Source organism: Sceloporus occidentalis, unplaced genomic scaffold (genome assembly GCF_023333645.1).
Source record: "Sceloporus occidentalis isolate IW3139 unplaced genomic scaffold, rSceOcc1.0.p SCAF_7, whole genome shotgun sequence".
Classification (NCBI taxonomy): domain Eukaryota; kingdom Metazoa; phylum Chordata; class Lepidosauria; order Squamata; family Phrynosomatidae; genus Sceloporus; species Sceloporus occidentalis.
In genome coordinates, this window is record NW_028316987.1 from 84,150,569 (window position 1) to 84,167,092 (window position 16,524).

At 40.3% G+C, this 16,524-nt stretch overlaps 1 protein-coding gene across 1 annotated transcript in view; it reads left to right on the plus strand.

Annotated features, from left to right (window-relative positions):
• ADARB2 (adenosine deaminase RNA specific B2 (inactive)) overlaps positions 1-16,524 on the plus strand; it is a 455,088-nt gene that overhangs the window by 419,242 nt on the left and 19,322 nt on the right. The window contains exon 8 of the mRNA XM_089533515.1: positions 1,452-1,620. Within this exon, the coding sequence (XP_089389641.1) occupies positions 1,452-1,620 (169 nt within the window). The remainder of the gene's footprint in view (positions 1-1,451; positions 1,621-16,524) is intronic.

Sequence of the window (16,524 nt, forward strand, 5' to 3'; positions counted from 1 at the left end):
GGGGCGGAATATAGATGCTGTGGCTGATGTATAAATTTTAGTCTTGTGGGCTGGAACAGTTAAAGGGTAAAAGAAAAATCTTCTATATCAGTCTGCACAGATACTATGGTTATATGCTAAGTTCTTCCTCTTTATCACCTACTTGAAGTCAATTTCTGATGATATTTCAGTCCTGGGTACCACAACCAAAAGATTTGTTTCTCAGGTTCTCAGATACCTTTTCTCAGCTGGGATGAGGTCTTGTGGATGGCTTCTAAAATGAATGAAGGGTTACAGGCAAGCCTGATGGATCGCTTGATGAATGGTTTCTAAAAGGAAAGGGGCCTGGTGGGTGGCTTTTAATGGGAAGATAGGTTACAGGCAGACACCTACTGAGGGATGTAGCATCCGAGTTATCGTAATCCCAAAGTGTTTATAGCATTAAATAAACCAATTCTAATGAACCTGGGGAAAGATTGACATTACCTGATAGTTATCATCTCAGCAAATTACTCAAGGATCTGACACTAGTCTGATTCCCCTGGTCGGAGCAGCTTGTCAGTCCGGTTCAGAATAATGGAGCTGCTCTTGGGCATTTCCATTTACATTCAGACTGTTGATTGCCCACCTGCTTGACAACATACCAACTTTCCACCTTCCTGCTTACCACCTTGACATTTTGCCCAGCTAGTCCCCATTTCAGCTACACACTACTAGCTCTGTCACTCTGTCCCTGGCTGTAACCAGTCCTTTGAAATGGTATTTCAGCCTTGTAGAATGGGAGAAAACATGAAGAAATTTGAGAAATGATAATATCATGGGTTCACCAAACAAAGATGTGGGGTTTGGTCCCTTGGGGGACCCCAGAGGGCTGGCCTGGGACCCCAGAAGAGGCAGATTTCACCCTAAATTCCTCACTTCTTATTAACATGTAGAAGCAGAGATGGGACAGTGAGACCTCACTTCAGGTCCTAGCCTTGGGGCCTGCATGTTCAGTGTCACTATGAAAAGAAGAAGTAGCTACAAAACTAGAAACATATACAATGAAAAGAGTTGTTTATTCTATTTTATTATCCTGATACTATTTGCCATTTTTATGATTTTAGAACTTCTTGTTTCTATTTAAATGCTCCTGGCTTTCATTCAAGTTACAGCAATATAGGCTAACTGCATGAAATCTTTACAACGCTATCATTAAGTTCAACACCTCTTACTCCTAGGTAAGTATTCATAAATTTGGAGTTAGCTACTCAAAAGACCCAATTTTAGTGTTTCTTAATCACAAGCAAACAAGCAAAGCATGAAAGTCTTTATTTGCCATCTGCCATATGTATGGGATGAACTGGGGAAACTGTTAAATTTGTCTCCCACTCACACAAAGTTCCACTTTGATGATAAATATTTTTAAATTAATTTTTGTTATTGCTCCTGTGTCACTAAATTTATTTTCCTTTCTTTTCTTTTCAACCCAGTGAATAGCATCAAGCACATAGTACGAAAATACCGTGGGCATCTTCGAACAAAGATCGAATCTGGGGAAGGAACTATCCCAATTCGATGTCCCAGTGCAGTGCAGACATGGGATGGCATGTTATTGGGGGAGCAGCTAATCACAATGTCCTGCACAGACAAAATTGCCAGGTAACATGATAATGAAATTGTAAAATAAGTGGCAGCAGACATGGGAAATGTTAATCAAATTTTAAACAGTTATTTTTCCCAGTGGAGAAATAAATTGTGTCCTAAGAAAATGGTAGAATTGCTATAAAATCACTTCCTTCTAAAGCATTCCATGAGCATTGACTAAACTATTCAGAAGTGCTCCTGTTTACTGAACCTGTCCCAACACAACCTGTGCAAAGCTTCTTCTATTATTCAACACTCAGACTTACAGATGAGATCGATTAGTTCAGGACTTTTGTGATCTTAACAGATTTGTTCTTTGGTAACCTAGTTAAAGCCAGCATAGTGTAATGGTTTGAGCATTCGACTATAACTCTTGAGACCAGGGTTCAATTCCCTGCTCAGCCATGGAAAGCCACTGGATGACGTTGGACAAGTCACACACTCTCACCCCCCAGAAAACGCTGTGATAGGATCGCCTGAGGGTCACATGAGTCAGAAATGACTTGAAGTCACATAACAACTACTTACTTTTCCTTTGGGATAGTTGCCTTATGAACAATCAGTTATCAGAAGGCAAAAGAAGGCAGCTTCCCTCTTTCTCTCTATATATATACATACAGCCTAGTCCTTAAGGGGGAAAAATGCAATAGCATTGTTAATCAGTGATTAAATATGTATTTGAAAGATAAAACCCTCAACTTGCACAGTATATCTGGGTAGAAGACGAAGTCTCCAAGTTCCAAATGTATAATATTCTTAAAAATAATGAGCAGTGGCATATATTGTTGTTGTTGTGTGCCTTCAAGTCATTTCCAGCTTATGGTGACCCTAAGGCAAAGCTATCATGGTGCTTTCCTGGCAAGGAGGTTTGCCATTGCCTTTCCCTGAGGCTGTAAGCATCTGACTTATATACTAAAAAAGTATTCCCCAGGCTTACAAAAACTCATTCTGAAAGTTATCTGGTTCAATTCAACTTTATTCTTCAGTCTTCTGTGCTACCAAGAGCAAAGGAGAAGAAGCCAAAGTATATGTATTTTCCAGTCCCAGTAAAAAAAAAACAACAGTTGTATCCCAGAACAGTGTTACAAGCTCAAGAGTGTTATAAAAACCAGAAAGAATCTTCAAACTTGTCCAAACAGGGCAAACACGATGGGAGGTTGTGGTATTTCTTTCTGTAGTTCTCAGTTTTTTAAATATATATATACCTAAATTATGTTTCTGTGGCCCTGGACTATTTTCTGGCAATCCTCCAGTACCTACCACAAACATTTTATTCTGATTCTTGAGTGGATATCTTTTAATTTCAAGATCTATTGGAACAAAAAAAGCATCCTTCTGTTCTCCTCCTTTCCTATTTTATTTTAATTATCATCCATCACTGAAATGACACTTTTGCACCATAGCAGTAAAACCTAAGGGGGAAAAAATCAGAGAAGAAATGTTTGCAATCCAAACAATAGGACTACATCAGCAAAACACATACAGTTTTGAAAGAGCTGTAGTGCAGATCCAAGAAATCATTCCAAACCTACTTTATCTATTTTAGGTAACCTACTTTACAGCCACTACATGGGGAGGAGATATATTCATCCAGTGGTTCCAGAGTCACACTTCTGTCAGGTTGGTGGGAGGGTCAGGCCAGGAGTTGGTTAGTTAAGACATACTTTTTTAAGTAGCTGGTACAGGATTCCAGGCACTGTCTTTCAAAACAGCTTGTTCCCATTGATTGATTTGGTAACTGAGGCTGCATCCACACTGCAGAAATAATCCAGGTTGACACCACTAACTACCATGTCTGAATCCTACAAAATTCTGGGAATTATAGTTTATTGGCACCAGAGCTCGCTGACAGAGAAGACTAAATGTCTCACAAAACTACAATTCCCAGGATTCTATATCATTGAATAATAATAATAATAACTACTACTACTACTACTACTACTACTACTACTTTTATTTATATCCCACCTACTCCAGTTAGGATCGAGGCAGCTAACAATAAAAACAATCTGATACATAACTTCCATTGAGCCATGAAAGTTAAAGACATGCCAATCTGGATTATTTCTGCAGTGCAGCAGATGCAGCCTGAGTAATTCTAGTAAACCTCTAAAAAATTCTATGGTTCTCTAGAAACCCTACTTGCTGTCCTAGAATACACCTCCTGGTAGACTCATGTTTATAGCTACTCAACTGTGCATATAATCAATTCCATGTACTGTGATTCAACATGAGCCCAGAGTTCTTATTCAACTGCCCAACATTCAGCTCTTCAGCAGAACAAAAGTTAGCTATTTCTCCTCCTAGTTCCTTCCTGAGAAGCTTTGCCTCTGGAGAGCTAAACAAAGCAATTGATGGGTTTTACACATGTCTGTGCCTTAAGCTGTTCTAGGTAGGAGAATGGTAATGATTTACAGAAGGAACAGTGTGATTTTTTTCTGATGCCTGATGTCACTGGCAGAAAAGTACTACTTTTTGGTCTTAGTTTATCTAGGTGCCCTTGTTGCAGTCAATAATACTTTACAATTAAAATGAGTTTTTGCATGATTGATCTAATTGTAAGAATAATAAGAAAGTCCAATGACAATACACCAGAATAATCTGACACAGATAATGAAATAGTCTCAAAGTAACATTAGATCAAATCTTCCCTAGCAGATTGTCTCGATAAGGGAAAATAAAAGTCTTCAACAACATTTCCCCATTGCATCGGAGTATGATCAAACTTTCAAAATCAAATCTCAGTCAGAAGAAGAGCATGACTAAATAATTTAAAGCCTCCAAATCAAAATATGACTGTCTCTGGTTTTCTGAATGTCAATAGATAGTAAATTAAATATACATTCAGAAACCAATATTATATTTTAAACTTTGTGGGAAAATCAATTGCAATATAGAGTGTCAAAAACTGAATTATCTTTTCTCCAAACAAAGCTGACTTTATCTATTACCAGTTCAGTCTAGACTATTTCAAGACTCCTTCACAATAATGTGGCATGTTGTCATGTTCCCTGTTTCCAGCATCAAAAGAGAACTTCCTGTTTTGATGTTCAAAGTATGCTAATTGTTGATGTTATTACTTATTAATTGCACATTAATATGAAAGTGTGCATAGGTATTGTAGACAGCTCTTACTATGTTGTCAATGAAGAAGGAATATAAAGTAAGTGAAGTTTTCATCAGTGATCTTTTTTAGAGCTCTCTCTGAGAGACTATTTCCAGGAAGATGTTTCTGCACCTAAGTGCAGGATGGAGGAAGGTTCAGACTCTTGCTGCTTTTTGGATAGAAAAGCATTTGAGAAATACACATAGGGGTTTTGTGCACACAAAAAAGCACCATTTTGCACAAAAATATACATGGGGGTTGTTGGTCTTGTGAAAAAGACACCAGCTGAGCTCTAAACTGGGAGATGGAGCTACAAATATGTAGCTACAACACCTCTCAGTGCTGTCTTCAAAAATCCTACTTTTGAAATCTCCAACCCCACCCATGATGAAGCCATTTCCAAGGTTCTAGAGAGTGGTGTGATGAGTAATGACATGGCTAGCCCACTCCTGGTCACAGAACACACCGAGACAGACAGCTGCAGAAGCCTCTGTCAGGTTCTCTCAGATCTTGTTGGAGCTGTCTGTCTCACAATGCCCCACAGTCAGGAGAGGGCTACACATATCATTACTTACTGCCCCATTCCCCAATACCTGAGAAATAGCAGTGTTGGGTGTTGAGGCATAATAGATAGCTGTTCAAGTAGTTGCATTTACTCAAGAGATGCATTAATGTGGCCCTTAGTGGAGTTCATATACTCTCTCATTTTTAACTTGGTGAGTGGGAGCTCTTTGACTGTTGCACTGTGGGTAGGCTAACAGCCTTAGTGCCTGTTGCACAATCTGTTGTGCAGTGGTGGTATCCAGCGTAATAACCCTGTATTATATGGTAGTTGGTTTATGTGCCACATAAATGCCTTTAGCAATCCATATTGAATCCTCTACAGGAAAAAAAGGTTCCACCTCAACATTAAGAAGCACTTAATGTTGAGGTAAAAGCTGTTTGACAGTGGAATATGCTGTCTCAGAGTGTGATGGAGTCTCTTTCTTCAGAGGTTTTTAAACAGACTGATGGCCATCTGTCAGGAGTACTTTGATTATATGTTCTTGCATGGCAGCAGATTGGACTGGATGGCCTTTGTGGTTTTGTACGACTCTACGATTCTATTATTTTAAATTAAAATTAATCTTCAATATAGATAAAGCTATGATTTATCAACAGGCTGAAAATCAGCCGTCCCAAATTTCAGAATGAGATACATTCCCTATTTCATTCTTTGACCCCAGCAAGTCCTGTTCTTTATGTAAACCCTGGTGACACTCTTGATAATGCAGGTTTCCTTCATGTGAAAAAATATCTGTATCCCATAATCCCCTGTAGTGATGCTATGTATACCATAAGACAAAGTGAGAATCCTCTAGACCTCCAGATGTTGTTGAACTACAACTCCCAGCATTCCTCATTACTGACTTTGCTGGCTAGGGCTGTTGAGAATTGCAGTTCAACACTTCTAGAAGGCTGCACAATTCCTGCTTCTGCCATAAGATCTTGTCAGCAATGTATTCCAGCCTAATAGTGGCTACGGTCAGAAAACAATTGGCATGGGTGCTAGACACTCAACACAAATGGGGGCATGGCTTTGGGAAGTTATCTTTAACTATAACTGCAGCCACATTTAAAGCTTCAAAGCATCTATTTTGCATAACTTACCAGAGTAGACATTTTCTGACGTAGTAGAAAGAATTACAGGAGCCGAGTGAATAATACGCAGTTAATAATTTATCCAACAGCTGGGATTGTATTTCCTTGCTTACAAGGTATTTATAAGCAAAAATGAGCAGTTTCATCAGTCTGATATTATTTTTCAAGACATTCAGCAACTTTTTTGTGTGCTAAAGGTTTAATCATAGGTAAATTCTGTTAGTATTCTGTGCACCAAGTGTGTTGAGAGGCATTCTCAGCAGCCATTAACAAGTTTGGAAATTCTCACTGTCCAAATTGGAAGAAAACCTGCTCCTAAAAATGGCTGGATCTCCCATGGGACCAGCTCCAGACCTGAAGAGGATACTTGGCCCTGGGCTGTCTGGTGGGACCTGCCCTATCTCAGTGATTTTTGAGTTGGCAGCAACAGGTGGCTACAAAGCACTATTTTAATTTCCCCAATGGAGTTTCTCTCTGCATCACTGTAGGAAATTCAAAATGGCAGCTCAGAGACATGGCACAAGGGTCCCATCAACACTGGGGGTCTGTTAGCGCCACAAGTTTCTGGAGATGTGATAGCTCACCATGTGTGCCAGATGGCGGCATTGTGCCTGGTGTTACATTATGTAGAGACTAGCCAGAAGTAACAATGCATTATGCTTCCAGTTATGAGAATTATAGAGGAAAAAATACCAAAAGTACATGCCCAGGTTAAGGTCTTAAGTATACCTAAGTATTCTCTGTGTATATGCATGTTAATATGGGTGTGCTGTTTCATCTCTTTTCTTTTTCAGCCTTTTAGGGGTGGGGGTTGTAGAGTGTCTTTTTTTTCCTTTTTTTTTTTTTCTTTTTTTGTCAGTTGTCTGGTGAATTATGAGCCTAACATGTTCTAGTGGTTTAAGTGCTGAACTAGGACTCTGGGAGACCAGGTTCAAATCTCCACTCACCCATGGAAGCCCACTGGGTGACTTTGGGTAAGTCACTCTCCGCCTCAAAGACAGCAATAGCAACCCCCCTCTGAATAAATCTTGCCAAGAAAATCCCAGGATAGTTTTGCCTTAGGTTTATAAGTCAGAAATGACTTGAAGGCACACAGCAACAAGTGCTGAGTTAGCACCAGGCTTCAGGTAGTTCAGGCCAATCGTCCTTCACTTTCCTCAATAATCTAAGAAGCTTTAAAAAAAAACAACAGATGGGCAACACATAGCCCTTGGGCTATCTGTGCCCCATGGTTTGTTATAAAAGCATAGAGTTACCTGACTGCTATTTATATAACACCATCCCTGCAGAATCAGCAGTGACAAGAGCATGCCAGCTTCCTCCCTTCCCTTCCTGTTACATCCAGATGGGAAACAGGACCTTAGAATGGTACACTAAAGATCATCTAGTCCAGTGATTCCCAAACTCTGGCCTTCCAGGTGTTTTGGACTTCAGCTCCCAAAATACAAGACTATTGGCCAAGATGACAGAGGCTTCTGGGAGCTGTAGTCCAAAACACCTGTTTAGGAATCACTGATCTAGCCCAACATCTGTCAGTGCAGGAATCAACAACTAAAACACCGCTGAAAGGTGGCCATGCAACATCTCTTTAGAATGTGCACCATCTTTTAAGGTAGTCTATTTTACTTTCTCCCAGCTCTTATCACCAAGAAATTCTTCCCAGTATTTAGTGAGAATCTCCTTTCTGGCAAACTGAATCCATGGGTTTGGATCCTGCCTTCTGGAATGGCAGAAAACAGGCTTTCATCATTTTCCATATCAGAGCCCTTCCGATACTTAACGATGCCTATCATATCACCTCATTTGAAAAATGGTGATGGAGAAGAGTTCTACAGATGCCACAGACTGCTAAAAAGACAAAGGAATATTAGAGAAAATCAAGTCTGAGCTTTCTTTACAAGCAAAAATGGCTAAACTGAGACATTTGGGCTTTGTACGTATCATGAGACCATGATTCACTGGAAAGGACAATGGTACTTAATAACATGGAAGGCAGTAGGAAAAGAGGGAGATTGCACTACAAGTGGATTGAGTCAATCAAGGAAGAGCTGAGCAGAGTTGCTGATGACAGGATGACCTGGTAATATCTCATTCATAGGGTTTCCATAAACTGAAGTCAACTTGTTGGCAAATAACAATAACAAATTGTATCGCCTCTCAGTCTTGTCTTCTCCATACTAAGCATGCCCAGTTCCTTCAACCATTTTTCATAGGGATTTAGTTTCCAGACCTTTTATCATCTTAGTTGTCTCCTTGCAGCATGTTCCAACTTACCAATAGTCTTCTTGAATAGAGGTGTCCAGAATGGGCCACAGAATTCCAGATGATGCAGAATAGAATGATATTATTGCAGCTGTGTTGGTATAGGGCTGTATGGTGTGACAGGAGGGTCTAACATCTTCCTGCACCATGAAGAGCCACCACAGTTAGTGCTAACTTTTAGGGTGGCTGTGGCAACAGCAAATTTGGTGGCTATGATAAATCTAGTGGTGGTGCAGCCTCCAATGGGTTCTGTGGTGTCTAGTGTACACCCTCCTATCCCAGAAAGATGCCACCACTTGCCTTAATAATACCTCTGAAAAAGCTGTTGTACAAATGAAGAAATGTTTAACATCCACAACAGAGTAAGGAAAAATGAGTTGCATGCAAGAGAAAATAAGGCAGAAAACATTAAAGCTTTCACAAGCATTTTAGTGATAAACTGTTGGGATCCTATCTGTTGGCTATGGAAGGTTTGATCCTGGATTCTGCAGCTTTGAAAAACAAGCCACTTGAAAAGCTACATACTAATGGAAGTGGAAATCAATTAACACAGCCAGCTCTTCGACTAGAGACAATTGGTGCATGTGATACAAGTCAATTTGCAATCATATCTCTTTTAACTCCTTTCTGCATCAATCAGGATTTGGTCATAGCCTCTCACTACTGGATACAAAAATATGAGCCATCCATTATCTAAACTACAGATCAGGCCCTAATGCAGTAGTTCCAGTTTCCAAACCAATAATACCCGATTTGTCATATAACTAGAAAAGCGGCAGGTGTTCTGGAGAGTACAGACTACCATAAATAACAACCAGTATTGCGTGAAAATCCAGCAGGAAACATTGATATTTGTCTGCATGATTCTCTGGCAAAGTAAACAAGAAAAGCTTATGACAAATGCACATAACACTTGCTAAAGTTTGCAACAGCCAGCCCAGCTATGCTCCCATGCAAGTGGCACTCATTTCAGGGGTCTGTGCAGCTCAACACTCAGGTGAGTGGATGTCAGTTCTTGGCTCCAACTGTGCAAAGCATAAAGACTTCACAGCCCACTTCTTGCTGGAGGCAGAAAATATTAGAATTCCTTTGCCCCAGCTTGAAAAACCCACACAGTTTCCCAGAATAAGCAACACTCTGAACTTGGGGTCTAAGATAGTAGAAGACATGAATGTGGCTGAATGGTAATGTTAGAAGCATTTTAAATTCAAAGGATAGCTCCAAGGAATGTGTCAGAATTGGTGGATGCCTGTTTTCTGTTTCCTATCTTGTACTGTCATGCTAAGTCAGAAGATTGGTTCATTTAGTTCCAATGAATAACCTATTTGGGGCCAGAAAGGCAACATGCCAATATTTTAATATTCTTTTAAAATTGCAATCTTTGAGATTGTCTCTTCCAGTCTTGGACAAATGTCTTGCCCACATCTGCCTCCTGAGCTCCTCTTCACTACTTGTGCCAAGGACTAGACTTGGGGACTACTCCTTGCAAAGTGCGGACTACACTATTTAGCTATGTCCCTTCCCCCCCCCCCCCTAATGTCTTATCAGTCAGTAACTTCCGAATTTGCTTAAAAACCAGAACTTGGAAACATTGACCTAGATCCTGTTGATAGCCCTGACTAGAATAGACCCATAAAATCAATGGCATTTATCCACATGTGACTCACAGTTCAACAGCTGGTTGAATACATCTACTCTAGCTGTGGTACCAGCCATTATTTTCTTGAAATAAGTTCCTGGAACATTCCAGCCACCATGATCAGTGGCCATGGTAGCTGGGAGATGCTGAGACTTGTAGTCCAAAATAGTAATATCTCCAAGCTCTCCTTGGACTGTAATTCAGCTTCTGAATTTAAAATGGGGGTTAAGCTGAATGGAATGGTGGGGATGGAAGGATTTACGACTAAGGCAAGGTGGTGGCATTTGAGGAGAGGGCCACAAAGATTGTGAAAAAGATTATAAACAAAATCTTCCTTGGGTATTTCCCCCAGTATTGCTAGAAGCAGACAGGATCGGAATATAGAAAAGCTGACACACACACCTCCAGTTGAGCTGAACACTGGCCATGTAAGATTTTCTTTTTCTCTTTAATGTCATCTAGTGAACGGGAGGCTAGCTTTGCCCAGCTTCCTTCAATATCATTGCTGGCATTTCAGTTATTGACAGATGGGAGCCACATATATTTAGAAAGGAATTATCTGTACCAAAAACTGAACGAAGGATTTCTTCTACCCTTGTGCAATAAACATTGGAGTAATAGAACAGGAAAGACATGTATTTTGCTTTTAGCTCGGAGTAGCTGTTCTGCTCTCCTCGTAGTCAAAACAAAGAGAGATTTGAGAATCCATCGTATTGATTTTCACAGGAAGATATTTATAGGAGGATGGGGGAATCTATAAATACTTAGAGAAAAATCTATACACTAACAGCCCAGTTCACAATATGATTTAAGCCAAGGGGCTTGGACCCTAAGCTTGCCCAGATCCACTGAATTCGGTGGAGATAATTTGTCTGAAATCCACACATTTTTGCTGAAGTTGGTTCCATATCCAACTATCCTTCTACATGCCAGTTTCTCTTAATGACAAAAGTGATCAAAAATGATAAGTTATCTAAGCAGGGAACATGTCCTTGAAAGGGGCACTTTAAAAGTCTTGTACAATTAGAAGAAAACGTCAAACAATCCATCATACGTCTTCCCAAGACAGGTCACTTTGATATATTGAGAGCCCAGAATGTAACAGTGCATTTAGCCTGCATAATTGATGTTAATTTTGAAAGTGCTATCTTGGAAAAAGCTGTAGAATCACAGCTATGTTCTCAGATGCCTAAATAGAGGCAACCTCCTTCAGAAATTAGCGTCACCTTTAACATTTATTTTCCTATAGAGCCATGAATTGTTTCTGAGACTCAATTTTATTTCCTTTGCCTATTTAGGCCTACTACCAAGATTTGACAATGTTGCTTCTAGGGGCTACAACTCCCATAATCTACCAATCTATAATCATAATCGTCATCTATAATCTTTTTTTGTAGTCCAAAGAAGCACCATTGCCAAACTCTGCCTTTTGCATGAGGAGCAGGCTATGATATGGTGAAAACTTTCTTGACATCAAACATCTAGAAGGCATTTCTTTTTCTGAATTCTTCTTATTTTAAAAACAAAACAAAACACCCCTCATGCTCATAAATGCTAATTTACCCTTGTCCTTGAAAGACTAGCATTGCATGCACATGGAAACTTTTCTTAAAATGCAGAAACATTCAAAACATGTGATTTCTCCCTACAAATGCCCTTCTAGGTTGTCATACATTATTATCTGAAGCTAAAAGGCAAAGTCGGTGAACATTTTGTGCCACATCCTAACAAAAGTGGAGAAGGTGTTCCCCTCCCCATCATGTTCATGCAACAGCATAGCTTCAGCGCTCCTCTTCAGCCATGGAGCATCTGTGGACAGCCCTACCTTATTCTCCTCAATGGCAGCATATGCATGTGACCCCATCAACATGATTGTGTACATGTCACGCCACCATTAAGGAGAACAGGACTCGAGGTCCCACAGAGTTTGCCATATTGGGGGGGGGGGGGGTCTGGAACAAACTCCCCATGGATACAAAGGGCTGACTGTACATATATACCGTGACATTTCCCCAATTCCCACATACTAGTTGCAGTCAATGGGTGTCTGTTCCCCTGTTCTGTAAAAAAAATTAAAAATTAACAAGCTTATATTAAGACTGGCTCTCCAGGTCTTGGACAAATGTCTTGTCCACTTCTGATTTCTGCGATCCTTTCAACCAGTGATGCCAAGAACTGTATTTAGAGATTACTTCTTCCAAAGCATGAGGGTATTAAAAGAACTGGCAAATGTAATATCGGAGCCATTGGCAATAATCTTTGAGAACTCCTGGAGAACAGGAGAAGTCCCAGCAGACTGGAGGAGGGCAAACGTCCCCATCTTCAAAAAGGGGGAAAAAGAGGATCCCAACAATTATCGTCCAGTTAGTCTTACCTCAATACCAGGAAAGATTCTAGAGCAGATCATTAAACAGAGAGTCTGTGAACATCTAGAAGGCAATGCCATAATTACAAAAGTTAACATGGGTTTCAGAGAAACAAGTCATGCCAGACAAATCTAATCTCTTTTTTTGATAAAATTACCAGCTTGGTAGATGAAGGGAAAGCTGTGGATACAGTATATCTTGATTTCAGTAAGGGCTTTGACAAGGTTTTCCATGACATTCTTGCAAACAAGCTTGTAAAAGGTGGGCTAGACAAGGTAACTGTTACATGGATTTGTAACTGGTTGACCGGCCGAACCCAAAGGGTGCTCAACTATGGCACCTTTTCATCCTGGAGAGAAGTGACCAGTGGGGTCCCACAGGGCTCTGTCCTGGGCCCAGTGTTATTCAACATCTTTATCAATGACCTGGATGACAGAATTGGGAGCATACTTATCAAATTTGCAGATGACACCAAATTAGGAGGAATAGCTAATACCCCAGAGGACAGGATCAAGATTCAAAATGACCTGAATAGACTAGAAAGCTGGGCCAAAACTAACAAAATGAAATTCAACATGGAGAAATGTAAGGTACTGCACTTAGGGCGGAAAAATAAAATGCACAGATATAGGATGGGGGTCACCTGGCTGAATGAAACTACATGTGAACGGGATCTGGGAGTCCAAGTAGACCACAAGTTGAGCATGAGTGAACAGTGCGATGCGGCAGCTAAAAAGGCCAATGCAATTTTAGGCTGCATCAATAAAAGTATAGTGTCTAGATCAAGAGAAGTAATAGTACCACTGTATTCTGCTTTGGTCAGGCCCCACCTGGAATATTGTGTCCAGTTCTGGGCACCACAATTTAAAAAGGATGTTGAGAAACTGGAGCGTGTCCAAAGGAGGGTGACTAAAATGGTGAAAGGTCTGGAAACCATGCCCTATGAGGAACGACTCAGGGAGCTGGGGATGTTTAGCCTGGAGAAGAGAAGGTTAAGAGGTGATATGATAGCCCTGTTTAAATATTTGAAAGGATGTCATATTGAGGAGGGAGCAAGCTTGTTTTCCACTGCTCCAGAGAACAGGACCCAGAACAGTGGATGCATGCTACAGGAAAAGAGATTCCATCTCAACATTAGGAAGAACTTCCTGACAGTAAGGGCTGTTCGACAGTGGAACACACTTCCTCGGAATGTAGTGGAGTCTCCTTCCTTGGAGATCTTTAAGCAGAGGCAAGATGGCTATCTGTCGGTGATGCTTTGATTTGGATTTCCTGCATGGCAGGGGGTTGGACTGGATGGCCCGTGCAGTCTCTTCCAACTCTATGATTCTATGATTCTATGAAGCAACAAGCTGACAATCTCTCTCCCTCTCATGTAGGCCATATCCAGAGTGAGGGGGAATTGTGACAGAGACCCTGCTTCTGCCTCTCACACTGGAGGTTGCTCAAGGAGAGAGTGGGAATGTCATTTAGTGACTTTCGGATTCACAGAGGAGCATACCCTCATCAGTTGCAGCAGCTGCCGCCCAGTGAGTGGGGATTTTGGGAGACCAGGACAGGAGTCACTGCATAGCAACTTCAGTGCCTATGCATTTATAACTCCCCAACAGCCATTGTTGTTTTTTAAAGTGGACAATTTCTTCCTAGAAACAATGACATTGCCTATAGCCAATCAGATGTAGATGGCAAATGAAGCTTATCAGTAATGCCTTCCTTACAGATTACTTTTGTTTGGCCTCCGTAATGTTACCACATAGCCACTTTTGATTGACTGTGCCATGGGTCAAAAGCCAATGCCTTCTCTGTACATCTAGTTCTTTACTTTCAGTAAATTAAACAAGATAGATGCTTTCAATTTGATGTCAGAAATGATACTGAGATTGTTCACTTTTTTCTAACCAGAAGCAAAACATTGCTTTCTGATTATTTGACTCTGTTATGAAATAAATCCCAAAGTAACAAAATATCTTACACTGACCGTAGCTGTTTCTTCACCTTCTGTTCTTGGTTATTTTCAGTGCAATAAGGTCTAACTTTAAATGAGATGGATGGATAGATAGATAGATAGATAGATAGATAGATAGATAGATAGATAGGAGGCAGTCAATGTACAGAAATGACCATACACACCTGTATTCCCTCATATATATATATATACACACACACACACACACACACACACACACATATATACACACATACACATATACATATACATATATATGCAAACCCCCCCAAATGAAGGTATGCAAATCTGATAGACTAAAGCAAATGTTTCATAAAACCAATGACTGTTTAAATGGTGAGACTAAATTGTTTGTATATAAATATTACCTTTTATCTTCCATTTGAGTTTTATGTAGGATGAACACATTACATTAATGACCTGCATTTAGAGAGGAAGAGAGGGGCAGTCTCACTTGGAAATCCTCAGCAGCCAGATGGCTGCCTTGTCTTCCATGAGATTAAAAGATGTTTCTCATTGGCAGCCTTGCTTCTGAAGCAAATTAATACAGCCAACTAAATTGCCTGTGGTTTCTTCTTTGGGTGTGTGAGTGCGTGTGCATGTGTGCACGCACGTGGAATAAAATTTTAAAAGAACTTCTGAAAGCAATTTTCATCACAGGTTCCATGAGCAGATTGCTCTCCAGGTACAGCATGCTGGTTTTAAACATTCGGTAATTAATGGAAAGTATTTCGTGTTAATTGACTGCTTCAGGAAAGGGAAGTATAATGGCTCCTTATTAATCATGGAAAGAGACATATAGCACAGAGGCACTGCAATTATTGCACTAACGGTTGAGAAATGTTAATTAATGAAAAGAACAATGATGTAAGAAATTAGCTACATAATGCTTCCTGCTGGTACAGATTTGCACTTTAAATGCATTTTTTAAAGCATGGCAACCACTGGATGCTGCCTTAAATAGCAAAATCTCTCTCACCTTTTCTAAAATGTCACATATATTGGCTCATGAAGCACTAAGCTTGCAAAAGACAAATATTGCACTAAAGCATTTCTTAAGGAGTGCTTTTCAAGAAAGGAGTCATGCATTATGTATATGTGGACTAAGTTCTCTGGAAGAAAATTCATGTTCTTGGTGTTTCCTTTATTTATATCCCATGAAGATCTGTCAAAATAGGAAAACTTGCTTGCTTAATACTCGTAGAGAGATAGTAATAGAGGAAAGCATTCCTCGAACAATGTGCTGCTTCTAAGAAGGGCCTTGCAACAAAGGCATAGGAACGATCAAGAATGGAGCCTCACATGAAAAAATTAATATGCTGAATGTATGCTAGCATGACTGGGGGTTAGGCTAGGGTAACTTGTACCTTGTTATACTCTACCCACTCAGGTGTATTTCTTCTCAGCCAAACTGAAAATCTTTGCTCAGCTTAGATGGAAAACATTTGGGGGGTCTGCAGGACCAAGGGGAAAAGAGAATTGTATTCCACGCCTCTTCACCCCTTTTGATGTTGGACACTGATTCCTCCCCTTCAGCTGCAAGCCAACATGGCTGGACCACATAGGATTATCGATGCACAGACATTTTGCCATTATATCCAGTTTGGTTACAACTGGCTACCAGGAAAGAATTGGGGTAATGCAAGTCCAAAACACACTTCAGAAATAATCCAGTTTGAGACCACTTTAACTGCCCTGGCTCAGTGCTAGGGAATTCTGGGAACTGTAGGTTTGTGAGAGATTTAGCCTTTCTGTCAGAGAGCTCTGGTGCCACAATAAACCACACTTCTCAGGATTCCCTAGCTCTGAACCAGGGCAGTTAAAGTGGTCTCAAACTGGATTATTTCTGCGGTATGTTTTGGACCACAATCTGCTTTGCTAATGGCAGATAATTATATAATATTTGGACTACAATATTATTTGTGGCACTTTTTGCCCA